This window comes from Neomonachus schauinslandi, chromosome 6 (genome assembly GCF_002201575.2).
Source record: "Neomonachus schauinslandi chromosome 6, ASM220157v2, whole genome shotgun sequence".
NCBI classification, from domain to species: Eukaryota; Metazoa; Chordata; class Mammalia; order Carnivora; family Phocidae; genus Neomonachus; species Neomonachus schauinslandi.
Window position 1 is genome coordinate 98,978,424 of NC_058408.1, and position 27,858 is coordinate 99,006,281.

Genomic DNA, 27,858 nt, shown 5'->3' on the forward strand with positions numbered 1-27,858 from the left:
AAGAACAGTGTATTTATATTGTCTCAAAGTGATTCCACACAAAATAGTTACTAATTACAAAGCGGGGGGAAAAAAAACCCACCTTTACAGCGGAGAAACCTAGCACCATCTTACTCAAATGATCAACATTATCATCTGTAATAGGACAAATAAACATCATGTGCCACCCAGTAGGTCACAATAAAAAGACGACATCATTAATGTGATATCCCAGCCGAAGATGCATATTCTGAATCTAATCAGGAGGAAGCTTGGACAAACTCAGGCTAAGGCACATTCTCCGCCACCTTTAGGAAGGTCAAGGACATCAGGCTCCAGGAAAGACTGAGGAACTGCTCCAAGCAAAGGGGGATCAAAGCCATGGTGAGTGGGTGTAACTCAGGATCCCAAATCAGACCTTTCTGTTACAAAGAATGTCACGGGCATTTGTCAAAAGTGGAATGAGGTGGGGCGCCTGGGTGGCTCAGTTGGTTAAGCGACTGCCTTCGGCTCAGGTCATGATCCTGGAGTCCTGGGATCCAGTCCCACATCAGGCTCTCTGCTCAGCAGGGAATCTGCTTCTCCCTCTGACCCTTCTCCCTCTCATGCTCTCTGTTTCTCATTCTCTCTCTCGCAAATAAATAAAATCTTAAAAAAAAAGAAAAAAGTGGAATGGGGTGTCTGGGGTAAGGGTGTCTGGGGATTCTTGCAACTTTTCTGCATGTTGAAATTGTTTCAAAATAAAATTATTTTTTGAAAAGCAGGAATGGGGGCGCCTAGGTGGCTCAGTCGGTTAAGCGTCTGCCATTGGCTCAGATCATGATCTCAGGGTCCTGGGATTGAGCCCCGAGTTGGGTTCCCTCTTCAGCGGAGAGTAGGCTTCTCCCTCCCCCTCTGCCTCTCCCCCTGCTCATGTTCTCTCAAATAAATAAACAAAATCCTTAAAAAATAAAAAATAAAAAAAAAAAAGCAGGACTATCTCCTCTGTCTCTTCCCCCACCCACCCGCCAGTTGCAAAAGACGTGGCAAAGGACTCTGCGGTCCCAGATCCAGTGACGGAACCACCAGAGGGAAGGAGCCTTGGTCCCTCGCCCACTCCTGCACAAGAGCCCCGCTTCCCTTCCTGGTCGGTCGGTCTGCTACTTTGGACTTGACATAAACTTCCATTGTCCGAAGCCGCTGAGCTGGGTGTGGGGGGGGATCCTTTCCTGCTTTATCCTGACTCATCCACTTACTCAACAGCTCGCTGTACTTCTCCACTTGAGGTCTCACACACACCCCAAGGAAACATCTTGCCCCAAAACCCGTTAGCCATATTGTCCTCATCAGAAACGCAGGTGCATCTGCCCTTTCTCTCAGCGTTGCCCCGCCTCCTGTGCCATCGCCTGGTCTTCTCCATGCCCACCCGTCCTGCTTCAGCTGTCTTCTCCCCGGCCTGGCCCCGTGGGGCCGGTCCCTCAGCCCGCCGTCCTGCTCCTTTCGAATTCCCCTCCACTTAGCACTGCCAGAACACACATGGGCTCACGGTTCCTACTGCTCTCCACCTGGAACACGCTGCCTGTTTCCAGGCCATTCGGTACATACCTACTCTCCTCTCAGGGTTCAGCTCCTAAGACACCTTGAGGAGGACTTGCCTGATCCCCCCTCCCTAAGGCCTTAGGACACAGCCTTCCCTCTGAGTGGACAGAGCTGCCCTGCCCGTCGCACTCATGGGCTGACGCACCAGACTCCCCAGAATGACAAGCTCCTTGGTACCCCCTGGAAGAAATGTTCCCCTCCCACTCCCAGCCACCTGCCTCAGCCCTGACCCCCTGCTGCCCACCATTACTTTACTATGGGGTTTCTCTAGAGCTAGCTTTGCCCTCTGGACCATTCCGAGGCTGTAAAGGGGAGAACAATCGTCACAGGAGTTTTTGGTCGCCGAGCTGGCACTCAACAGATAGATGTCGGAAACAAAGTACTCCCAGTGATTCTCTCAGCTTAGAATTAGTCCCCCAGTTGCACCCCGCCATGACATTCAACCTGTCAATGACCTCGCAGTCATTTTTCAAGGGTGGACGTGGTACGCAGTGCATGTTCTTGACTTGCAGGGCTGGTCTTAGCTCCTTGGGACTGCCGTGGTCTCATTCATAACTTTGAACTCCCCAACCCTCGCCCAGGGCCTGGTACAGGCCTGGACACAGCTGGATGCTCTGGAAGCACTTACCGCCAGGCCAAGACCACCACCTTCCGGGGGCTGCGAGCCCCACGCAGTGCTGACCGGCACCACGACCCGAGGCCAGGCCCAGTCTGGCACGAGAGTATCCCACGGGCTCACACCCCCACCGAGAAAGCAGGACAGAAAAGGTGTATTTCTGTGCCTGGTGGTTTCCTATTCCCAATTCAACTTTTGAAACAGAGAAGAAGGAAAAAGAACCTGATATATAGAAGTAGTTTCTCCCAGACATTCTCTTTATTCCCAACCCCCAACGAGACACATTCTACCCCGTGAGACCCTGAGGCCCATTTTATGGGCTGGAAAGTAAAGGCACTGTGTCAGAGTGCTCCTGGAGGTCAGCGACATCCGACTCAGGAAGACCCACGAATCCTAACCTTCAGGGACTCCACCTAGAGATGTAACAAACCAGAAAGACGTCCTTTTCCTCTTGTCTTTGGTCTTCAGAGCAGGCCTCTCTGCTGAGGGTTTCTGAGGAAGCTCCTGCCCCGTGGAGCAGCCACTCCGTGGCCAGTGGCCATCAGGAGACAGGGGGCAGATGCAAAGCCAGGGCTGGGACCGCCTTCCAGCCTGCGCCCGGCTGTCAGGACCAGGGCTGTGTGCACTGACGCGGGGCTCCCCCGAAGGAGAAATAATACAGCCGACTGTAGTGCCGGCGGGCAGACAGACGTGAGGGCTCCAAAGAGCACCCCGGGGCAGGCTGCCAGGCTGGAGACCCGTGCGGCCCAGGGGAAGTGCGGTCCCGACTGCGGGGCCGAACGAGGTGGGGGGAAGGGGCGGTGGCCCAGCCGGCCTGTGTCAGGATCCTGAGGCCGCTACCCTGGGCGCTTGCTGTGGCCACATGTGGTGGCTCTTCTCGCCACAGGACCGACGCAGCCTCAGAGCTTGCTCTGCGGGGCCCCCGTCAGGGGCTGCCGCAGCCGCCACACCACCCTCACGGGCTCCGCGGCGCCGTCCAGCTCCCGGAGGCCGCCCAGGCCCCCCGTCCGCCTGTACCACTGCAGGGCCGGCTGCAGCACCGTGATGGGGATGCTGAAGTTCAGGTGAGGGTAGGTGGCCCCTGTGTCATTGTCCCGGGTGTTGCTGGCCACGATGCCTGTTGAGGAGTCAAAGAGGAAAGGGGGTATGAGCCAGGGGACAGACGGGCGGGGGCTGAGGCCCATCTCCGGCCCGGAGGCCCCAGGAGTGCTGGGGGCTTGAAGCCCCCTCCTAGTGTCAGACGCCCAGCTTCCCTCCTGGCCTCTGGCCCCCCGGCAGCCCCGTGCCCCTTCCCGCATCTACTTTCCCCTTCACGCCCCTAATACGCAGTGTCTCACTGGCTTTGCTACTGTCCTCTCCAACCAGTGTCGGCTCTGTGGGCTCTGCCCACCCAGGCTCCCCAGGACCCGCAGCACGGCGCGTGGCCCGGGCCAGCGCTCACCAGGTCCTTGCTGCCTGAACGAATAAACGAATCCCGGGGCATGTGGGCGTCTGTGCGTACACGTGTGCACACGGGGATGTGCTTTTTTAGGCAGTTTCAGACTTACAGGAGCCTTGCCAAAATAGTAGAGGTCCCTGCCTTTCCTTTGTCCAGCTTCTCCTCATGTCACCCTAAAACAGTGATCAAAACCAGGATAGTAATGTTGGAGCAACACTAGTGACTGAAACACAGGACGCATTCAGATGCAGCCAGTGATTCCACGATGCTTTCTCTGTTCCCGGATCCCATCCGGGGCCACGTCGTGTCTCCCGAGGGTTCTCCAGGCTGCACTGGTTCCAGTCTTGCCCTGTCGTTCATGGCCTTGACACTTGGAACAGCACAGGTCCGCTGTTCTCTAGAATGTCCCTCAGACCGGGGTCACCCGATGTTTTCTCACGGTAAGCATGAGGTTCGGCGTGCTTGGGAATAGCATCCCGTGCCCTTTTCCGGGCGGCCTATCAGGAGGTGGATGACGTCTGTAAGCGTTTGTGATGCTAGCGAACCTTGACCACTTGGCCACCGTGCTATCTGCCAGGCTGCTCTGTTGTGGGCTTACTACTTTCCCTCTTGTAAGTATGAACTCTTTTAGGATGGCGCAAAGATCTCATTTCTACTTTCCATTCATCGGTGGCTCCCGTCCGCAGCAATTCCTTCTGTGGTTTTCCACTTCCCTCATGTCTTCTGCACTTAGAAACTGGAATTCTCCCGTAAGGAGCAGCCACCACTTGTCTCCGTTTGAGAGCATCCTTGGTTACTTACGTCAGTGTGGACTCGGCCGTTCCCTGCGTTATCACGGGTATTACAGCCACTGGCTCTGCAGCTCAGCTCGTCCTCCTAGGAGCTCCTCCAAGTCGCCTCTGCTTTCTCTGCTCATTTGCTGTGCCTTCCATTTTGTTGCTGGCATTTCCTTCCCCTCCGGCACCACAAGGTGCTCGGGGTTCGTCCCGAATGTTCCCTGCCCAAGCCCCGGAATGAGTCACTTCCTGGTGCCTCTTATTAAAGAAACCATGATCTGGGCTCTCGGTGTGCTCACTGCAAGTGGGGTGTCACTGCCTCTGGCCTCTCTCAGTGCACAGAGCTAGATTTTATACACACACACATCTATACTTATCTCTACACCCACTTCTCTGTATATGCACATACTGGCTCTAAGCATATTATCAATGAATCACTAACTGCACTCCAGGGGTTAGGAGAAGAAGGCAGTTGCCCTAAGAAACTTGGGAACACAGGGTTTTGCTGGGACATGTGAAGGCTCCAGACAAAGAGAACCATACACACTTAAACACTATACTCTACTTGGTAAATCTGAGCCTCGCAAGGGTGTGAGGTAGGGATTCTGCAAGTACTTTATTTGTGTCCCACAGCTGAAGAAATAAGGGAATTCCACTCCTGCCAGCAAGAGCAAGGCAAGCTTTCTCACCATGTCAGAAGTAAGGGAAGGGGACGCATCGCGTGAGCCGTGGCAGGGAGTGCAGTTGGAGGTATCCACGTGCACTTGCAGTTGCCTTATTTTTTTTAATGGACAGACTGTTTTGTTTTATTTTTTTAACCAGAATTAGTTACCAAAACCTTAAAATGGAAAGATTTAACAACCACATATTTAAAAAAAAAAAAAAGGGTCACAGTTGCTAGTGAACAGCTGAGGAATCGGGCAGTGTTAGGCCCACAATCCTGTGTCAGGAGGCAGCAGCGTGCCGGAATGGAGTGCTGTTCACCCCGGGTCATCCCTGACCCTCTACTCCCTACTGTCTTCACTCCCTCATTCATTCACTTGGCCTGTGACTCTTGGACTAATCCAACTGCTGAGTTTCACAGATCCAATGAGATTAGGTGACTTACCTGAGGTGGCGTGCTGGCAGAGAAGGAACAGGGATGCAGATCTCTCCCCTCCCTGCTCAGCATCTGTCTCTCTCCCCTCTAAGAGCACAAGTACCTGAAAACCTTGGCTCACTACCTCTTGGGCATCAGGCCCACCATCTTCCCAGGCCCAGGGTGGCTCCTGGGGCAGGACGCCCAGCACTCACTAGATGGGACCGAGGCTCTGGCAAGGGGAATGCTGGGAGAGGGCCACGGAGCTGCTTACCCAGGAGGTTTCCTGTGCAGGGGGAGAAGAGGGGTCCGCCGCTGGAGCCGCCATGCACGGCACATGTGGTCTGGAGCATCACCGCTGCGTCATCCACCCGCACCACAGCTGACAGGATGCCTGAGGTCACCGAGGGCCCGCAAGCCTGGCCAAAGACGCCGAAGCCCACCACACTGACAGCTTCGCCTGCCCGGGAAGAAAGGAGGGTGAAGGTGGGGAGTCACCTCTGTCTGACAGGACTCACACACTCCCCAACCTGCTCCCTGCCCTCTCCGAAGTTCCAAACCTTCTCTGCCCTTCAGGCTCCTGCCTCCAGGAAGTCTGCCCCAGGTCCCCACGGGAAGAGGCCAGGACGTCCACTGAGCTCCCAGCATCTGCTCACCACTTGTTCTTGGCATCAGGCTGTTCTCCGGCCCTCATTTCCCTGCTGGACCGGGGAGTTACTTTTCAGGGTCCCTGGCACCCAGCCCCATGCTCAATAAATGTTTGTGTCAGTTAAGCGTCTGCCTTTGGCTTGGGTCATGATCCCGGGGTCCTGGGATTGAGCCCTGCATCGGGCTCCTTGCTCCGTGGGGAGCCTGCTTCTCCCTCTGCCTGCAGCTCCCCCTGACAAATAAATAAATAAAATCTTTTAAAAAAATGAAAATAAATAAATGTTTGTGACATTAACACCCATCTCCTCCTTAGACTAAGAAGTCTCTTGGTGAAAAAAGGTGGTAATGATGACGACCAACTACCTGCCAGTAATTTCCTTTTGCAAGTGCTCTGAATGCACAGGGCTAAATGCTTTATAGGCAACGTCTCACCCACTCCTCATAATGCCCAGGAGTAGGGAGCTTTATCCCCATTTTCCAGATGTGGAAATTGAGGCAGAGAATATGGAGTTGCCTGTCCAAGGACGCAGGGCTAGCAAGTGGCAGAAGAGATGCCAACTGAGAGAGCTCGCGGTGTGCATCCCCACAGTGAGACCTGTGGCACTCCCAAGGTAGCATGCTATGCCACCGGAGCCTCAAAAGTGTAACACCGCTCTGGCCAGCCCGCAGTGTTACGAGGAGCTGCCAACCCACGCTCAGCCCCTCCACATTGCACCACTGCAGGGCCTCAGGGAAAAAGGTGTGCCTGTGCCTTCGCCTTCGCCAGGGATCCCACCTGCAACCTCCGCCCCTCCCCAGGACCTGGGGCATGCTGGGCACAAGCAGGGAAGCCTCCAAGAGCAACCCCAGCCAAAGCGCTGCAACCAGGCTGATTTCACCCCAGCCTCATGCCACCCTGACTCATTACTCCAGCAGGGGTGAGGCAGGGAGCCCGCCTAGAGGACTGGCCCCTGATCTAGAGGGTTAGAGTGCTCAGCGCTGACTTTGCCTCCTGAGGTCCCCCCCAGACCACAGGGCCCCTTGCCCTTTACCTTCGTGGAAATGCTCAGCCGGCACTGGCAAGGGGACATCGTGTAGGTCCTTCTCCAGGCTCACTACCGCTACGTCATAGGGAGAGGTCTCCTGGGTGGCAAACACCACATGTCCCCAGATCGTGGCACTCCTAGGAGCAAAGGAAACAAAGTGATGGGCTAGCTTTCTGACCCTTTAGCGCTGGGAGGAAGCAAGGGGATGAGAGTGATCGTAGAAGCCACGGACTTGGGGGTTAACGGGCCTGGCATCAGCCCTGACAGGTGCCAGGCAGGCATCTCTGGGCACGCACTCGGCCATCCTGTGGTACTTCCAAACATGCTTCATACTTCTGTGTAAGCCCCCGGCGCCTCCCCATAGTCCTAATGCCTGACACCTGGGGAGCACTGTGGGCCAGGGCAGGTGTTAATGCTCTATGCACACCATTTTAGTTCTCACCGAAGCCTTAAGAACCAGGCACTGGTGTTATCGCCATTTTAAATGGTGCATGTGAGGGCCAGAGAGGTTGAATAACTTCCTCAAGGTCATACAGTAAGTGACAGAAGCCAGGGCACACATTTCCAGTGTTTTCCTTCACTGCTTCATTTCGGGCAAACGATCCTGCCAGTTGGTGAGGCAGACGTAGGATTTCGATCCTGTGTCCCTGTGTTACATAAAGGCTAGCACTTCTGTAGCTCTCACTGTACGCCAGGCTCTGTTCTGAGACTTTACAGGTCAACTCAGGGAGAGGCAGCAGAGACTGGCTTGCTGAGGATCACACAGGGGCTCCCCACTACACTCTGCAGGGACACCTTCCAGCAGACCGCATGGACTCCCTATAAGCGAGTGTGTGTGTCCTCCGGGCCGGGAGATTGGGCACCACACCTTCGGGAAATCCTCATTACCAGTCTTCCTTATAGAGCCATGGCTGTCCTGCTGGCTTCCAGGGGGACACCCCACGGCAAAGCCAGGCTGGGTTAACACTGGAAATTCAGGAGAGGGATTTGGAAAGGCCTGGGCTGCCAGGCTAGGCTGAGCCAGGCACAGAACCTCAGGCATTAACGCCAAGGTGCAGTACCGCTCTGCTCCTAAGTTGAGCACCTGGGACTGCCGCAGAAACAGAACGGGTACTAGAAACCCAAGCCAGGAGGCCAAGGCTGCTGTCCCTGCTGCCGGGCAAATGGAAGGAAAGAGGCCAAGAGTGCTTTCCCTGCAGAGACATAAGTGACCAAAGTCCCAACCTGGCTGCCAGGATCACCCAAAGATCATTCCAGTACATCTGTGTGCTCGGCCCCACTCCCACGTTCTAATTAGGTGGCATTCCACACGTGTCATTTTTATCGGGATGGGAAGTTCTGCTTAAGATCTAAGAGAACAATCAAGTAAGAGGCCCCTCTCCTGACCCCAGGAAGGCAGCATTCTGGGCCTCTGAGACCTCACGACCACTCTCAGGGGAGGGAGAACAGGGCAGCGAAGTTTCCATTCAAGGGGCCTAGTGGAGTGTGGGTGCAGGGCTAGGAGACAGAGCAGTCAGAGTTCAAAAGGAATTCAGGCTGGGAGGGGGTGCTCAAAGACGCCCAGTCAGGGATGCTGGGACTCGCCACAGTCCCCCAGTCCAGAGTCACTTGGCATCCTGCCCAAGCCCCACTCACCCCCTGCCAGGAAGGAGGCCCAGTATCCCCTACACTGGGGTTGAATGCCGAGGATGAGGGGACGGACTCAGGTCTCTATCCGCACTACACCCTCAAAGCATCAGCATGACGCCAGAAGGCCTCCATTATCCTCGGTTAGATCTGAGAGCCAGGGGGCGGGAGGCGGGCAGAGTTGGGGCAACCTTGCGGGCCTTACTTGGGGGGGCGTGGTGCGCACCAGGACCCTGGCCGCCTCCCGAGGGGCCACATGCCGGCAGGTCACCACGAGGCGGGGCGCCACGACCACTCCGGAGCCCCAGACGGTGCCGCACTCCACCAGCACGGCCGCAGCTGCCCACGGGGGGCCGGGGTCTCGGAGGGGCAAGCCCCACGGGGCGCCCATCTCCGGCGGCAGGAGGGCGGCCAGGGCGTGGGTGCCAGGGCCCAGGCGGCCGAGAGCGGCTCGGGCGGCGCGCAGGAGAGGGGTGGCGGCGCAGAGCAGCGTGAGGCCCACCCACTCGCGGGCCTTCCAGCAGAGGGGCGCGGCCACGAGCGCCACGAGCGCCCCCGCGGGTCGCGCAGCGAACACGCCGCCGCCCTCGGTGCCCGGTAGGCAGCGCGCGTCGGTGAGCAGCAGCGGACCCGCTGCGTTGCTGAGCACGCCGCGGCTGAGCGTGTTGAGGAAGATGTCCGGGCAGAAGGCCCCGAACGGGGAGCCGCAGGCCAGCAGCGGCGCGCCCTTGGGCACGGCCCCAGGAGGCGCCACGGCCACGACCGGCCCGCACTCCTCCTCCGCCGCCGCCGCCTCCTCCTCCTCCCGGTCGGGCCGCACGCGCAGCAGCGCGAACCAGCCCAGCGCTCTCAGCTGATCTTCCTCCTCCTCCTCCGACACCTCGTCGTCCGGCGCCGCGCTCGCGAAGCGCCACTGCTCGGCCGCCTCGCCCCCGAAGAGGCGCGCGAAGTGGGCCCGGAAGGCCGGGCAGCTCAGCAGCAGCAGCAGCTCGGCGGGCCGCGGGGGTTGCAGGAGCCGCCCGCCGGATCGGGCCGGCGGGCCGGGCTCCGGGCCGGCGCACTGGGGCGTGCACAGGCCCATACGGCCCCGCTCCGCGCGGCCTGCGGGGCTCGCGGCTGCCGGACCCCACTGCACGTGCAGGCGCAGGTCGTCACCGCAACTGTCGCCGGGCAGGAAGGCGGCGCCGGCCGCGGTCAGCGCCGCGCTCCCGGCCCGCAGGAAGGGGGTGAAGATGCCCCCGTGGCACAGCACCAGGTCCGGGCAGCGGCTCAGGATCACCCCGCTGCAGCTCCACGAGCCCGCCTCGGCCTGCCCGGCCCGGGAGGCGCTCACCACGCAGCCCGCCTTCTCGGCCGCCCTCATGGAGGGCCCCCACTGCCGCGCCATGTCCTCCAGAACGGTGCACACGGGGTTTCCAGAGGAACGAGGGAGAGAGCGAGGACCCCGGTCGGGACCCACGGGTCCCACGCAGCGCCACCCAAAGCTGGAAGTGAGAGGTGCAAACACTGACTCAGGTCTTCCTCGTCGGGCCCGATTGGCTAAGCCCCAACTTGCCCGGCCCCATTGGCTGGGCTTGGGGCCGAGCCCTGATTGGCTGCCTAGGCTGACCCCGTCCCTTTCCACGCCCTCGTTGGCTCGGGCCACCTGTGCGACCTCGGGGCCGAAGCCGTCCCGGAGGATAAGCTCAGGGAGAGGGACGGCGTGTGGTTTTACCGAGAGACCGGGCTTGGGTAAGGCGGAGTCCCTTTTCTGTTCGTTGGGCTGCAGGAAAAAATAGAAATGAGGGCCGTCGTGGCTAGACTTGCCCAGGCAGTGATAGGACCTGCGTATCTGCTCAAGTCTAAACCAGCGGTCTCTGACCCCTGGCATGCTAAGGGCAAGGAAATCCTTGGCCCCTTGGCCGAGGTAGTAATTTGAAATTTTGTAAATAAACCCTACAGCAATCCACTAGCTGGCATGCAGCTCACAGGACTACACCTAGGACCTTTTGATGCCAAAGCCCAAGACAAAACTGATGAAAACTGGGTTTGTGCAGAATAAAATTGCCCTTTAAGACTATGATGAACAGTAACCCGAAGTCAAAATTTTCAATTCTACAACCCTATAGTTTCCAGTGTGCACATTTCATAACCACATATAACATTTATAACCACACCTAGGATTTATCTAGGTCGGGGGCCAAACACTTTTTCCATGAAGGGCTAGAGAGCCTCAGTGGTTCAGGTTTTGCGGGCCATACACTCTCAAATACCCAAGTGTGCAGTCGTAGCAGGGCAAAAGCTAAAGGAATGGATGGCTGTGCTCCAGTAGAACTTCCCTTTGGACACTGAAATCTGAATTTTATATGTCACAAGACAGCGTTTTTCCCCCCACAGGCCATACAAAAACAGGCAACCGCCTAGATTATTGGAGTACATATGTCAGCATTAACAAAAATTATTCAATTACTACTTAAATTACTTTTCTGCCTCAATTTCCGAATAAAACTAATGCTGCTCCAACAAACCTGCTGGAGAAAGTTAAATGATGACCCATCATAGTATGAGGTGGGACTGAGATTAGCAGTCTTCCATAGCAGGCACGGTCTTCTTTTGGTTCTGTGACACAGAAGATGCCTCGATCACAGGAAAATCTAATCATCCCAACTTCCTAGCAATTAAGAGTTTCTTTCTCTCTAGAGTCCCGTGATACTCCCTTAAATGACGCTCAAGCCTCCAGCATGAACCGTTTGTTATACGTCAGGTTTTTCTGCTTACAGCACATTAGAGTCCCCAGTCACAGCCAGCAGCCAAGGTGAGACCCCCTGAGTGCTGGGCTCATTGACTCAGTCTGCACTTCTCATGTTCCACTCTAACTCAAATGACACAGACATTATTTATAAACAGAACCCATGGCATCATTTTAGTAACAGGGACATTAGTTTCAATCACAAGATGCCTCTAACACTTTTAATGCTTGGTCAAAAAGGACCTGTTGCATTTTGCTTCCCATTCTATTTGCCCCATTACTTTAGTTTTAGAATCTCATTTGGGTTTTCTAAAAACAAGCCTTCCTACAAACCTGGTAAACGTACAAGCACACATTTCATTCCTTTCCCTATTTTACCAAATGCAGCACTCAACTGAAGCTCTCCAATTTTGTATAAAATGATGAATGGTAAACAGCTAAACTGGACCCATTCCTTGCTAGCATGTTAATAGGAGATGTTGTTTAGAAAGTATACCACCAATCCTGGGATCACATGTTCGAAGCCTCTCAAATGGTACTAAATTTACTACTTTGAAATGTGTGAATTGCCCTAGCCTTTTTTTTCTCCCTGTAGCAAAACTTGTCTCTCATATCCTTTGTAAGTATTTCTTCCCCTAGGAAGGGAACAACTTTTGCTTCCCCACCCCCACCACACACACAACAAACGTCAGGGTATGTTCAAACTCAGAACCAACCAACGCAAATAAATGAAAAAATAAACGGCACAAGATAGCAAGTTTGTTTTAACTTTTTATTAAAATGCTTAGGATACAGACTGACTTTCTTTTGTAAATGACTGTTTTAACTTTTCCTGAAATAGGACATATATGCACTCTGATAAAACAGAATGAAAAATCTCAATTCATGGGAGTTCCTGTACAAAGCTCTGATCCTCACTGTTAAGAGCCAAGCTCCTCACAGCAGCTTCTTTTGCTATCTTTTTATAGAACAGTGTTTTCTGTGGAACAAGAAATAGATGCCAGCTGACTTTTCAATCCCCTCTTTCTCCAGTGGCCAAAATAAACCACTTTCACAAAGAGCTGAGCTGTGTAGAAACCATAGTTTTCTAGCTTGCTACGAAGTGATTAGGGACAAAGAGGAAAACACAAAAACAAAAAACAAGAAAACTAGCACTGCGATCATACTTCTCAAGTCTCTGGATAAAGAAGTATGGGTTACCTTTAGCCAAAGGAAATTAAAAAGTGTGCAAGTTAACTACCTAGTTCATTCACCATAAGCTAGATTTGTTCATTTAAGGCTTTCACCCCTTTCCAAACGAACAATTTTGTTTTAATCCAGCTATGCTTGCTAACAGAGGAAAGGCATGCTCTTCCCAGGTTTATCCTTCACTGAGCCTCTGCATTTGGTACCTGGCAGTGAGAAAGTATACTTTCCTAATAGGTCAGTACTGAAGACTAACAATGAGAAATCCACTAAAGAGTAATACTCTCACTCACCCCTGGAATATGTTATCCACACTTTCCCTACCCTCACATTAGACACAAGAATTCCACTGAATTTAGTTCAAACCTTTGCATCTTCATCACAATTTTCAGTTTTGAGGAAAACTACTTCTAATCTCGCATTAAAGAAAAAGGAAGATATCCACCCATTTTAAGAAAGGCTCTAATATTGGTTAAGATCATGAAAATCCAATTTTACACATGGCACTAAGAAAAAGGAATGCTATAAAAATGATCCTCATCACACTACTGGGCATGCTGAGGCTTTTTATACTGAGCTCTTAATGACAAGTGATGCTGGCTCAAAAAGAACAACACTACACAAAGTTCTTAAGAGTTTCCCCAGCTTATTTCTGGAACGGAGAAAGGCAATTTCATACCAAAAAAAAAAAGGTAACCTATAAAAAGAGCTCATGACAGTCCCATAAAAAGACCAAATCCTGCAAGTGAGAATTTTAAAGCCCACTAAATGAATCTTTCCTGGATCCAAACAAATGCTACAAATGCCAGATTTTTAAGTTCTCAACTCACAGAATTAAAAGCCCTTCAACTGTTAACTGTCCTGTGTGACTCACCTATTCAGAAAATTTTCCCCTAGAAGCTGTGCAAAGTAACCGACGCACACCTGCAGTGTAGGACAACATGGGGGATGTTCTCTTTTATGAGGCAAAAGTCATTTTTTTAGAACTGAAAATGAAAGAGGTGCTATGGAGAGAAATAGTTTCATAACAGTATAAAAGCAAAGACTGTCTGCAATCTGTAGCTTTGAAAGTAAAAATAATAAAATAACCACTCTATACTGAACTCCTCCCACAGTGAACCATCTGCTCTACACATGGCGGTGAGGAATGACCCTGGCTGACCACACGGGAAGCCTGCTGCCCCCACCAGGCCAGGCCCTGCCCTCCCCTGCTCCACCGTGCACAAGGTGGTGCCGCCTACTGCAAGGCAGTCAGAGAGACGGGGAGCTTCTCTCACTACCTGCTAACTCAACAGGAGTGAGTTCACTTGACTGAGCTCTGGCCTCCAACGTTTCTGTGCATAATTTTATGAAGAATCTAAATGCCATTCACTAGATCAAAAAGAAAAAAATAGAAAACTCTGGACCAAGTAAATTTTGAACTCAAAAAGTTAGGAGGGACACTAATTGCATTAACAACACTTTCTTTAAAAAATAGAATCACTTTCTTTTGAAATCAACCACAGTGGTGAGACGTGTTTTTCTTTTCAGGCGCCCCATGATGGCACACAGCTGTACCCAGCAAATCCTGCCAGCTTCCGAGTCCCGGGATGCTGCCCTGCACCAGCACGTGGGGCAGCGTTACCTCCCGACAGTGTGGAGAAGAGCACATGTCACCACTGGGCGATGGGAGAGCTGACAGAGACTCGTGGCTTCTCAACGCCAGACACGGTTGAAGAGCTTTCCTTGTTCTATTAGAAAAGTTCATGAGGAAGCTGTGAATAGGATCAGTCCAGAGAAGTAAAACTCTTTTATTTTCACTGTCCAAACATCAGTCAATGTACTGGGAAAGCCAGCGGAAGCCCTCGCCGTAGCCTTGCCTCTTGAGCACACTGCACATGAACACTTCCATGGGGCGGGCATTCAGCTCCTTCAGGGTCACATTCCCCTAAGGGAGGCAAAACCAAGAAAGGCCTGTTAGCATCCCCATGGTGGAAAAGCTTGAAAGGGTGATCACAAATCACTCTCTTCATTCCTCAAAAGCAAATGGAAGTAGGAATTAATTATAGAAATGTGGTCAAGGCCATACAGATAACTTCCCCAGAGCCTCATGCTTTCAGCACAGTTCTATTCCCACTCTTTGTAAAGAGGCTTTACTTTTAACACACCAGCATCTGGAAAGTTATGACAGCTAACCAAGAAAAAGGCCACTAGGACCCCAGAACCAGCATGCTCTTTGATGGAGAGAAGTCCAAGACTCTTTTGAAATGACATTCTTGGGGCACCTGAGTGGCTCAGTCAGTTAAGCGTCGAACTCTTGGTTTCGGCTCAGGTCATGATCTCAGGGTCATGAGATCGAGCCCCATATAAGGCTCCTCACTCAGTGGGGAGTTGGCTCAAGATTCTCTCTCCCTCCGCCCCTCCCCCCACCACACATGCCCGCTCTCTCAAATAAATCTTAAAAAAAAAAGGGGGGGGGCGCCTGGGTGACTCAGTGGATTAAGCATCTGCCTTCGGCTCAGGTCACGATCTCAGCGTATTGGGATTGAGCACCGAGTGGGACTCCCGTGCTCAGCAGGGAATCAGCTTCTCCCTCTCCCTCTGACCCTCCCCTTGCTCGTGCTCTCTCTCTGCACACTCTCTCTCAAATAAATAAACTCTTAAAGAAAAAAAAAAAAAGGACATTTTCATTAGCACCAGCATTCAGAAATCTACACTAATAACAAATTATATCAAGGAAATTAAGAATTCATGTTGTATAACACTCACGCAGAAGAGGGGAAACTAAATTAAAGCAAATGTTTCTAGAAAGAAAGAGATAATCAAGAAGAGGTAAGACTAAGAAATAAGAAACCATATAAAAAAAAGTCAGAAGGTTATCAGAGACCCCAGAAAAGGTAAGTTTTTAAAACTGACTATGCCAAAACTCCAAGCTGAAAAAAACAATTCCTGCTTAACTACAGTTGATCTCGATTTTTTCTCTCATAAGCACTTCTGCAACAGAGTTCTCCTTCCAACTGGAGACAGCATATAACCTACTGATCTGGGAGACTCAGGTTCTATTCCTGGTTTTATCACTGACTTGGCTGTGTAGATCTGAACAAATAACGCTCAGATTTTCCTCATCTTCAAAATGGGGATCACAGTCCTACCTCTCTCAGCAGAGAACACTGAGGATAATCCAATGCTTGGGTTTCACTGCTTGGAAAGTGATCATGAATGATCACTCGTCTTCATAACCTGAAATCTCTGGGCAAAAATAAAACTGATTTCTGGTTAAGAAGGCCTCCTTCAAAAAAGATTTCTCTGAATTAGAATCAAAAGAGAGTCAGAAAATTCTTAAATTGGTAAGTTTGCCTTTCCTACCAATTTCTTCATCCTCATATACCTGAGGAAAATTTCATCAGGAAACAGTGAAAGAATAGGCTCCTGCCTTCTGAATGACTACAAATCACCTATGGTAAAACCAATCCTAGGCCCAGTTAAACTTTTGAAAGACAAGTAAAATCTAGATAGCAAAATATGAATGTCTCAACAGCTGTGAATTTCCTTAATAATATGTCCCCTGATGATTTTTCTCTTACCTTTCCTGTGGTCTGTCCATAAAGCCCAAATATCTCACGGAGTTTTTCTTCACTGATCGCATCTGTTCTGTCAATCTTGTTACCCAAGATAAGGATTGGCACATTGGATATTGTTTCATCAGTCATTAGAGCCTAAAGACAACATAAAAGAAGAGCTAGGTGAGGAATCTATGAATGCCCACCAGATCATGAAAACCACCTGGACTTTCACTTGTCTACAAAGTAACAAATGTAAAGAGAAAATCTGATCATCTTTATACCTGAGTGATGAAGTAAAAATCTTCACATTATACAACACTCTTAATATTAGGTAAGAAGCTCCTCAAAATTACCTTGACATTAGGTAAAAATCCCCTAACAGCCTCAAAACAATTGCAACTTAAGGCTGTGTCTATTTACAAGGCAGAACTGCCCCAACCTTAACTCTGAGATAAATCACTCAGCCACAGACCATCCTCAGGAGACTGAATGCTCTGGCTACAGAGCCTCAAAGATGGCGACAGGAAGTCCCCGCATATACAATGAGTGCCCAGTGTGTGCAAAGCACGATCTCAGGCACTGAGAGGGATACAAAGAGAGGTTAAGACATATCCCTGGCCTCAAGAAATCCTCACTCTATGTTCATACACATCTGTCAACAAAGCAAGGCAAGTGTATGACTGTCACGATGAATAGGGACAGAATATAAATACTAAAAGACATTCAGGGAAATCAAATGGCAGGGAAAATGGTGGACTTAAGGAAAGTCTTAGCAAGTGGAGGAACCCAAACTAAGCTCTGAAAGAAGGGCAGGTTTTGGACAGGTGGACAGGAGAAGGAAGAATATAAGCAATGCTTTACAGTAAGAAAAGAATTCAGAAAGCCACATGGAGAATTGCCTGTCTTTATATGTTGACATGCAGTAAAATAGAATGGGAAGGCATGATCAACATTATGATGCCTGTCTGAGAAGTTAGCTGCAATAGATCCTAAAGACCCCAAATCCAGAAAGTACTGAATAGAATCTGTGTGTAAAGGGCCGCCTGGGTGGCTCAGTCGGTGAAGCGTCTGCTTTCGGCTCAGGTCATGATCTCAGGGTCCTGGGACAGAGCCCCATGTCAGGCTCCCTGCTCAGCGGGGAGTCTGCTTCTCCTTCTGCCCCTCCCACCCCCACTCTCAAATAAATAAAATCTTAAAAAACAATCTGTGTAAAAGAACACATTGAATTCACACATAGTCTCTATGCGAGCTCGGATAAGAGACAATGACCTAGCCTAAGATGGCAGCATCCAAGGAATAGTGCAGCAGGCACTGTGGAGAAAGAAGTGAAGAGACTGATGTCTAGATGGTAAGGCAGGTAAGGGGCCTGAGCTGGCACAGATTTCAAGCCTGGGAATCCAGTGCCCACTGACAGGAAAAGCTTGGAAAGAAGAGTAGAGCTGAAGGGATAAAGGGGAACATACTTTTGACCATCTTAGGTTCCAGGAAATGTTAGATAAAATCAGAGTAAGGATGTCATTCATTGATTAAATACTAACCAGATGCCTACTGTATGTCTGATGCTTTGCTAAGTGCAAGGGTTTCAAAAAGAAACAAAAGTAGGTCCCTTCTAAGTTCACAATCTGATGAAGAGACCTACAAGAAAACCAGTAAAGACCACAGACATTGATAAAGTGGCAAGTCTAAGTCCAAGAGGTCAGGGAAAGCTTCCTAAAAGAGGTCATGGCTGAACTCCGGGATCTCTGAAAGGACATTTTTTAATTTACCAGCAAAAGTGGGTGGGGGTCCGATGAGAAAGCCAGGCAGGGACAGCCACTTGTGCATACTGAAGGAAGGACAAGTTGTTCTCTATTGTTTGGAATGTAGTTCAAGGTACGCAATAAAGAGAAAAGAAGCTGGAAAAATAAACAGGAAAGATCAGGGAAGACTTTATGCAAAGTCTTTGCTATGCAAAGGATTTGTGGATTTTATCCAGAAGGTGATAGAGATCTATTAAAGGATATTAAGTAGGCCAATGATAAGTCTGAAAAGTTCCTTCTAGCATTATAGAATGTGGCAGGGTGGTAGTGAAATCTACAGTCATTCACAGGATCTGGACCACATGTCCAGGTAGATGGTGGGGAATAGTTCCATTCTGGGAGACTGGAATTGGTAGGTGGAGTTCTTTAGTAGATAGTACTATGTATGAGGCTGGAGCTCAAGAGAGGTTTAAACAAGAGAAATCCATATGGGAGTCACTGGCATGTGGGTGGCAGATGAAGGAATGAGAGTAGCCTGGACTAGCCTAGGATACAGTACAGACCCTAGGGAACACCAAGATTTAAGCAGGGGAATGGGTGCTTGTGAAAGAATCTGAGAAGTATTAGCCAGAGAGAGTATACCAAACCCAAGAATGCAAATGGGAATTCAACGAAAAGAGAGAATGCCAATGCCAAGAGGTCAAGTAAGGGAAGGAATGCCCTATAAGCGATTCTACATGAGACCAGAGCTATAGATTCAAGAAACATACTCACAAACTCACAAATAAACGTGGCACAGGTTCAAATCGCCAGGAACAAGAATGCACAGAGACAGTCACAAATCAAAAAGAAGAGGTGCAGGGTGACCCAGTAAGGATTAACAAAGGCAACATGACAAGAACTGTGAAGCCAAGAAAATGCAATGTTGAGAAAGGAGAAAACCTGACAGTATCAAATGCTGCCTGTGACCCGAACTGAAGACTGAGAACAGACTGCTAACTAAGGTCTACGAAGTCATTCAGTGCGAGGGTGGGCAGGCACAGAGTGAGAACCCAGATTCAAACACATAAAGAACCCTTAATCTCTCTCTTAAGGTTTCACTCTCCCAATGCTTCAAAAAACAGGGACCATCCATGATATGTGAAGGAAAAAGGCATTCACTATGCTGGGGCAACAGGCACATACGGGGGAGTGTGGGAGCAAACTGGATAGTCACCCTATGATAGATATAAACAAAGTTAGTTTTCTGGAGTTCAAGCTGAGTTTCCTCAGGACACTGAAAAGCAAGGCCTTAGATTTTAAAACACTTTCTTACTGTAACTAGGACTTTCATCAAATGGTAACTGGAATGCTGAAGTATTAGCGCTACTGACCTGTATTCCTTAAAAGAAACAGAGACCAAGAAAAGAAAAAATATAATCGTACATTTAGCTCAACTTTGGATTCCATGAGGCGAGGATGATCTGCACAGTCGACCAGAAAGACAATCCCATTAATTGCTGGGAGGTAATTTTTCCAAACCCGACGTGCTAAAAGACAAAGTTTGTAGTTGCATTAATCAAAAAATAATAATACATATTTTGAAAAATGTATCTATTTTTTTTTTTTGCCCTAAAATGGGCAAACCTTGGCTAGGTTTCAATAGCATTCAATTCCATATAGATTCCCCAAGTCCTAACCAGTATTAAATCAGAACAAAGGTATACACTAATGGTGTATGAACTGAATCTGATTTTTTCAATTTAAAAAATCAAGGTTTTCTGCGTGATTTTCGGAAAAAATGCAACATCTGGCAATCCCACATACCTACCTACATGTCACTAATCAGCTGGAACTGAGTGGTAGCTACCCCTTTAGAGGAAGTCTAGGCTTTTCCATTTGGCAAAGTTTCCACCACTCCCTACTGTCTGACACTCAGTCACTTCTACTCAGTTAAATGACCTACCTCACCCCTAAAGCCAAATTCATCAAGATGCAAATTACCTGTCCACAAACCATTAGTTCCAAGTCAGTTCCTAACTAACCAATGTGTACGTGTACTGACACACCCGCTCCGTCCATCCTCGGGAGATTGGGCCTGACAGATGGTTGAAGTTGCCAGGCAATTACCTCAGTCCCCCATATTTAACCCAGGAGGCCTTATAAATTTTATTTATTTTTTTGTTTATGCCATGAAGTGGTAACGGTTTGGGAAGCAATACTTTAATTGTATTATAATTTCTAAGCCATTCATTTCTACTTCTTCCCAGTTACTTTCACTGGGATGAATAACAAAGCATCTCTACATCAAACAGTTAATAATGGTTACCTCTAAAGAGTGGGATGGGGAAGGAGAGGCTGGGGGAACTTCCACCTTTTACCTTCCATATTCATATGCTGAGTGTGTATTCAATTTGTTACATGGAGCCTGAACTACCTTTTTTTAAAGTTATCTCTACACCCAACGTGGGGCTCGAACTCATGACCCTGAGATCAAGAGTTGCATGCTTTGCTGACTGAACCAGCCAGGCACCATGAGCCTGGCCTACTTTTATAAGTTAAAATTTTTAAGTTTTTTTTTAAAAAAAGGAAATCTCCAAATATATAGCATTTTAGTAATTTCTGTAAAATGGTGGCTAAGTTATTACGATAAAGTAATTCTGTTAATTAAATTTTCCTCAAACAAAACTACATGTAACATATTCCCCCCCTTCTTAATCTATCAAAACCTGAAAGCTAAATTTATCACACCAAGTAATACATTAAATCTCAGTTCAGAGGTCTAAAAACATCTTTCCTGCTGCATTTGCCAAATGGTCTCAGTTCAGTTCTTATAATTGTATTCTCTCTGAATTTAAATTTGTGAACAGTTACAAATCCTTCTGAAAGAAGCAGAAAAGCCACCATACACCCATTCCTACCCAAATGAAAACAATACAAGCTCATTATAGAAAAAAAAAGATACAAGATCATCTATAATCCTCCACAGAAACAAACCTACTGCTAATGTTTTCCTATATATTCATTCAATCTTTTTTCTATACAGGTATTTTATGTGATTGTGATTATACTACATATGATTTTGTGGGATATAAATATTAAGAGACTAAAATAAATGTAATTATATATTAATGAAATCACTGACTATAAAATCATTTGGATCACTCCTTAGATTTTTGGTTAAACTTACTTGGCTAAAAAATTAAAATTACCAATATTCTGTTCTTTTAACTACGCTTTTAAAAAGCTGTATTAGATTCAACCTAATATAATGAATGCTCCAAAAGGAGAATTCTCAACTCAATTTAATAACAAATGAATAAATCTCACAAAATTTCAATAATTTCTTTTTCCTACTTTGCAGAATATTTATTTTCACATCTTAAATGTTTTACTCCTAAGCCTCAAGTCTTGCCAAATGTGAAGTTAAGTGTCCATCAGAAAAAGATGCCCCATTCTATGTATCTCCAAAACCCACACAAGATACCTGATAGGAATCTAGAAACCAAATGGACATGGCCTGCATTCGGCAAAAGGTACTACAAGAACAATAAGGGAGAAGGAAATGTTCTACCAACCGCTCCATATGGATAGAGTATACAAAATAGATCAGAGTGGTCACAAGTATATCACTGTATTATTTTTGCAACTTTTGACAAATTTGAAATTACTTACAAATAATAATGATTTTCTACATACTTACACTCCATTGACTAAGGGATATAAAAGAGACATGATTAAATTTGATATTGTACTAGATCTTGTTCAAGAGAAAAAATGCTATAAAGGAGATTATGGAGACAATTGACAAAAAGAGAAATATACACTACAGAGTAGATAAAAATAAAACTTCCTAGGTTTGATAACTTAATATGTCTTACATAGAGACTAATAAATTGGGGCAAAAGGTATAAAGGAGTGGAGTTCTCTGTATTTATGCAACTTTTGACAAGTTTTACTTAACAATTTTAAGTGATAAGATCTCAATCATAATTTAATCACCATTTAAAAGGTAAAAATATCACAAGGCTTAAAAAAAAAAGAGGGTATAAAAAGAACCATACGTCAATACCAGTCTTCTACTGAATCATCTCTTACCTTGCTCATGCCCACCAAGATCAAAAGTTGTAAATGTCATTCCAGCAATTGTAAGCTCTTCTGATGCTGAAAAATTGTCAAAACAGAAAAAAGACATAAACTCTTCCATCCAACAAGGCCCAGCTCCCAGTACTGTAAGCCAATACACATGCAAAACTTAATGAAGCTTTTACCTTGGAAAGAAAAGGATACAAAGGTGAAAACATTTCTTAAATTATTCTAAGAAGCCAAGTTTCTTTTTCTCCAAAGTGTCTACTGCTTCTCAGAAGAAGACATGGGAGATGTGTCCCCTTACAGGACTAGTGAGAATAGATACTGACAGAGTCCCAGAGGGTTAGATTTAGGGGTATATGACCTGAGTGTCCCACAGGGAATTTTTCTCAAGTGAGCTGTATTTTGAGACCTCAAGAAATGAAACAACTGGGGATTCATCCCCAAACCGTGACATTGATCTTCAAATATCAAAAGGTCACCTGGTATTTTCAAACCTACTCGGATGTAATGTTGGAACATGTTGGCCCAATCGGTCATCTTTGAGCATGTGTAGAAGAGTGGTTTTGCCTGCATTGTCCAAACCCAAAAATACAAGTTTTCCAGATTTCTTGTAGAGTCCTAAAAAAGAAAAAAAATTTAACATAATTTTGCTTTCTACTTACCAAAGGCTGCTTGTATTTAGATTGTTGGAGGAAATGTACAAAGTCCGAAACCTATGATATATTTCAAGGAAATGGCTTTACCTAGGAACTGGAGCACACTGCTGAAGCCATTGTAGATCCATTCAAAGATGAAAGACATTATTAATGCTTACTACCTGTAGAAAATATGAAAGCAGCAAACATTAGCTTTCTGAATGCTAGTACAGCTCTGGAGAAGTTAACCCTTATTCGGTAGCCCTGATGTTTATTGTCCCATGTTTTCAGGCGTAAGAAAATAAAGGGTTCTACACCCCGGAGGGAAGTCTCTGGGGTACTCAGATCTGCACAAACTCCCGATTTTCTATCAGTTTTCAATCTATGATACTCCAAGGACTAGGAATTAAAGATATACTTTCCTCTTTTACTGTGTAACTTTCTCCTCAATAGGCAGCTGCTCATTCACATTCCCTAGATACATGGCTGCTGTCGATACCAGTTAGCAAAACCTCTACGAAATCAGTCCCATCAATAATCTAGATCAAAATGTCACATCGATACACTAAGCAGAAAATAAGAATGAAAAGCATATTAACCCCTCCTTGTAAACAGCTCTAAAAAAGTCACCAAAATCCTAATGGCTGACATAATTTGCCCTGCCCCACTTACCAATGACTATTATTTTTTTAAAGATCTATTTATTTATTTGAGAAAGAAAGAGCTCACAGGAGGAAGGAAGGGCAGAGGGAGCAACAGAATCTCAAGCAGACTCCCCACTGAGCAGGGAGCCCCGAGCTCATGACCCGGAGCTGAACGAAGATTCAGAAGCTTAATTGACTGTGCCACCCAAGCGCCCCACTAATGCTATGTTTCTTAACAATACTTATTTAACCCCTCTTGCAGATTTGTGTGTTGACTTATAAAAAGAAATGATATCACTATTATGGAGAACCATGAAGAAATAAGAGAATCTTTTCATAATGTGAGTAACCAAGACCTAACCCATTTTACAAACAGGGATTTTCTTAAAATAAGAATACTTGTTCAGGGCATAGAAGTAGGTTCCTAGCCAAGTACACACACTAATTAGTACTAATATTATAAGACCACTTTTCCTACTGTTTTCCATAAGCCTAGACAAAACAAAAGATGACCCAAAGCTACTGAAAGGTCTACATACACTGGTAATGAGCAAGAGGACTCTGAAAGGAGTTAAGAGGGTAAGATCTAAAGCCAGTGGTGGTGTCAAAGTTTCTCAGGTTCAGCATTTTCTGGTCACTGAACTTTTGCGTCAATATCTCAGATTTGGTGGGGGAAAAAAAAAAAGAAAGATCCCCCACTTTCACTCCTCTCCATCAGCAAGAGCATGTGAACACAAGGCTACACTAGATGTGACCAACTGCTATCAAATACAACTTCCATGAACTTTTGTTTTAAAAAGTAAACAAAAGTTTACTTTTGTTACTTTTACTAGTGACCTTATATATTCTTATATATTCCCCACCTATATTCTTTTTTTTTTTTTTTTTTAAGATTTTATTTATTTATGTGACAGACACAGCGATAGAGGGAACACAAGCAGGGGGAGTGAGAGGGAGAAGCAGGCTTCCCGCGGAGCAGGGAGCCCGATGTGGGGCTCGATCCCAGGACCCTGGGATCATGACCTGAGCCGAAGGCAGATGCTTAACGACTGAGCCACCCAGGCGCCCCCCACCTATATTCTTTCCTCAAAGAATGCTAGATAAAGAAGTTGAAAAGTTGAGGCAATACATGTTAATTTGAGGGCTCCTGGCTGGCTCAGTCAGAGGAACCTGTGACTCTTGATCTTAGGATCGTGATTTTGAGCCCCACATTAAGGGTAGAGACTACTTAAATAAGTAACTAAATAAACTGAAACATATATATATATATATTATTTTTTTTTCTATCCAGTGACTGAGTTTTGTTTTGTTTTTTTAAGGATTTTATTTATTTATTTATTTATTTGAGAGAGAGGGAGAGAGAGCACAGAGGAAGAGGGAGAGGGAGAAGCAGACTCCCTCCTGAGCAGAGAGCCTGATGTGGGGCTTGATCCCAAGACCCTGATCATGACCCGAGCTGAAGGCAGACGCTCAAATCGACTGAACCACCCAGGCGCCCTGAATTTTTTTTTTTTAAATCAGGCCTGGGCAGCTGGGTGGCTCAGTCGGTTAAGCATCTGACTTTGGCTCAGATCGTGACTCCAGGGTCCTGGGATTGAGTCCTGAGAGTCCTGCATTGGACTCCCTGCTGCCCCTCCCCCCTGCTTGTGGGCATGTGTGCTCTCTCTCTCTCAATTAAATAAATAACATCTTTAAAAAAAAATAAGGCCTTACCTATAAACCTTAGGGACTGCCTAATGCTTATTTTCTATGGCTCTTAACATGGAAGGCCAAATGAGGCTTGGGAGTTTGGGTGAAAGTAGAGGCTAAGGCAAAAGCTTTTATAAAAAAAATACTAACTATGGGGGGGTTTTTTGCCCTTTTCAGTAATATTAAAATATATTTTGGCAGGGGCGCCCAGGTGGCTCAGTCGGTTAAGCGTCTGACTTCGGCTTGGGTCATAATCCTGGGGTCCTGGGATGGAGCCCCCCATCGGGGTCCCTGCTCAGCAGTGAGTCTGTTTCTCCCTCTCCCTCTGCCACTCCCCCTGCTTTGTACTCTCTCTCTCTCAAATAAATAAATAAAATCTTAATATATATTTTGGAAGAGACCAAATTTAGCATGTTAAATAATTTGGTAACTTAGTCGGGACTTTAAGAAGTTTAATGACTTAAATACACTTACAAAGCTCCTGTTTTTAGGTTTCCTCTGTAGATAAGTAAAAGAACAATGTGCCTCTTCTCTGCAATTCCCCCAAACCAGTCATCTTTCCCTACTTTTCTCAGCCTACAACTTGGAGAAGTGAGGCTCACCTTTACAGAGAACCTCTCTTTAAGATCACTCCTACTCTGATCACTCCTTTAAAACCCACCGTTACATATTCATTTGTACTACACAGGGTTACAGTCAATACTTTATTATAGACTCTTTGTGGAGTTTTACCACATCGTTTTAGAATTCTTCCAAACTCAATGAATTCTCCAAAGGTGACAATGGGAAAACCCCCCTTTAAGGAATTTCTCATGGTAACTGAATTAGTTTGATTTTTCCAATTTATCTCCCCCTGACATTCTTGCTTTAAAAGTCCCTCCAAAATGATCTATGGAAAAGTGCTTCAAGAAACTCTTCAGGTGATGTTAAAAAAAATAATAAAAACCATTATCGGACCCAAAGTGTTGCACTGTATTGCTACCCAAAGTTAAGGAAATGGCTTCAGTGGATCCTCCATCCTTAAGATCTTAGAATTTGTACCCCTCATGAGTAGTTTTACAGTTTATATATGCCTGCACATACATCTCATTTCAACCTCACACAAACCCTACTGGGCAGGAGTCCTTAGTTTTCAACAAGGAAAGGATGCTGACACTCCTAGGTCAGCTGGCTTAACCAAAACTGCTCAGCTAAAAAAGTGTCAGTGCCAAAACTGAAACCTTCCTTTTTAAATGCCGAAGCCAAAGCTCTTCCTGTTAATATTACATAAAATTCAAATCCAAATCACAAAACTGCTTTTAAAGAAACATAAAACTTCCTTAACCCACCAGCTAAACAGATGATAATCTTCTAAAGTTTTCTTCCTTACAACTTATCATGTCTTCTGAGCGGTATTTTAATAACTAGCATTCTATTTATTTCCTATGCTTGATCCACTCTACCACCTTATGGCATCTTGTGGCCAATTAGTGTACCCTAAAATTTAAGAACTCTAAACTACCACAAAAGCACTGCCAATGTACCCCAAACTAAAATTTGCAAATTTCAGGAATGACATCAGAATGAAGTAAATAAAAAAGAGGAGCACTAGCCAATACTGACCATTAGCCAGTAATATATGCATTACTCTCTCTACATTCTCATTATTTCTTACGCATACTCATTACAACTTTGAGACACCATTCCTGGGACACATCTGGGATAGCAGGCTGCTGGTTTTTAGCTAAGAAACTATGCTTAGCTGCAGGGTAAATATCAAAGGTCAAGCAAGCCCCCAGGCAAAGCACCACAGGTACCCTGTCACGACCTAAGCAGAAAGATCGAGGTAAAGGAGAAAAGACAAGAGCAAGGGAGATACTAACAGAGACAATTTATAGTGCCAACCCTCACAAGTGCACTCCTGACCTCTAGGCTAGAATCACGAAGAAAACACTACTCTATACCAAATGCACACGAAGAGAGGGAGGAAAAGAAGGTGGAAAAAGAAAATACGGGGTTCGACTCAGGGCATCTGACGATAACACAGAGCTGAAAGTCAGGGAGGGGGGTCCGCACTGGACTGGGAGTCAAGGGATCCGGTTCGAACATTCCTCTTGCTATCTGCCGGGCCTTGGCCAATTCACTGCCTCGCGAGCCTTATTCCCCAGGATGCAAACCAAGGATAGTCATCAAGGACTCCCACCCGCCCAACGGCTGTGAGGCTCATCCGAGACGGGATGTGAAACCGTTCCGCAAACCTGAGCGCACAGTACAGACAAGAAAACTGTTATCCCGCCCAGCAGCTGCGGGACCCCCGAAGGAATGCAGATCGACCCGATACCCCAAGGGCTGTCAGGGAACGGAGCAGACCGGCCAAGTCGGCCCGTCCCCACCCAGAACCAGCCCCGAGGCCCCACAGAACCCCCCGCGTGGCACTTCCCCCCCCCCCCCCACACACAGCAACCCCGCCTGAGCCGGCCTCCGCCCCGACCCTCCTCGCCGTCCGCCCCAGCCCCACCGGCCCCTCGGCTCCTTCCTTCGCAGCAGCTCCCCGACTCACGGCCAAGGGTCCTCCTCCGGCGGCGGCTGGCGGCTTCGACCCTCCCTCACAGCACACAGCCCAGCAGCACCCGGGACCGCCAGCTATTCGCCGGATATGCGTAACACCCCCTCCCCCGGGACTTCCGGGCGCGCGCTTGCCCCCGCCCCCTCGCAGCGTCACGGCGCTCTGAAACGCCGGGGCCGCCTACCGACGACTCGGGCCGCGGAGGGGTGGGCCTCAGGCGCGCAGAGCGATCCCGGGGGCGGGCCAGACTTGGCTCCGCTCCCTCCGGTACGGAGAGCACGACGCGCGAGACGTGGCAGCGCCGCGGCTCCGGGGG

The 27,858-nt window shown here is 47.8% G+C and overlaps 2 protein-coding genes across 6 annotated transcripts; both read right to left on the reverse strand.

Moving 5' to 3' along the window:
* Window positions 1-2,431: 2,431 nt before the first annotated feature.
* On the reverse strand, window positions 2,432-10,234 carry TYSND1 (trypsin like peroxisomal matrix peptidase 1). 5 transcript variants are annotated; one of them, XM_044916485.1, is made up of 5 exons: window positions 8,970-10,234; window positions 7,809-7,810; window positions 7,145-7,272; window positions 5,740-5,925; window positions 2,432-3,290 (listed from the first exon to the last, which is right to left on the reverse strand). In XM_044916485.1, exons 1-5 carry the CDS (start codon window positions 10,149-10,151, stop codon window positions 3,073-3,075), a joined length of 1,716 nt encoding a protein of 571 aa, XP_044772420.1. In that variant the 5' UTR covers window positions 10,152-10,234; the 3' UTR covers window positions 2,432-3,072. The 5 variants fall into 5 exon arrangements, 3 of the variants coding, with proteins under 3 accessions (XP_044772420.1, XP_044772421.1, XP_044772419.1); XM_044916486.1 differs by lacking the exon at window positions 5,740-5,925; XM_044916484.1 differs by lacking the exon at window positions 7,809-7,810 and having other exon boundaries at window positions 7,145-7,275; window positions 8,956-10,234.
* A 2,011-nt stretch (window positions 10,235-12,245) lies between these two features.
* On the reverse strand, window positions 12,246-27,647 carry SAR1A (secretion associated Ras related GTPase 1A). The gene is made up of 7 exons (XM_021699459.1): window positions 27,537-27,647; window positions 22,773-22,846; window positions 22,528-22,647; window positions 22,036-22,101; window positions 19,384-19,487; window positions 16,241-16,372; window positions 12,246-14,604 (listed from the first exon to the last, which is right to left on the reverse strand). The coding sequence occupies exons 2-7, from the start codon at window positions 22,828-22,830 to the stop codon at window positions 14,488-14,490; spliced, it is 597 nt and encodes a 198-aa protein (XP_021555134.1). The 5' UTR covers window positions 22,831-22,846; window positions 27,537-27,647; the 3' UTR covers window positions 12,246-14,487.
* Between the last annotated feature and the right edge of the window lie 211 nt (window positions 27,648-27,858).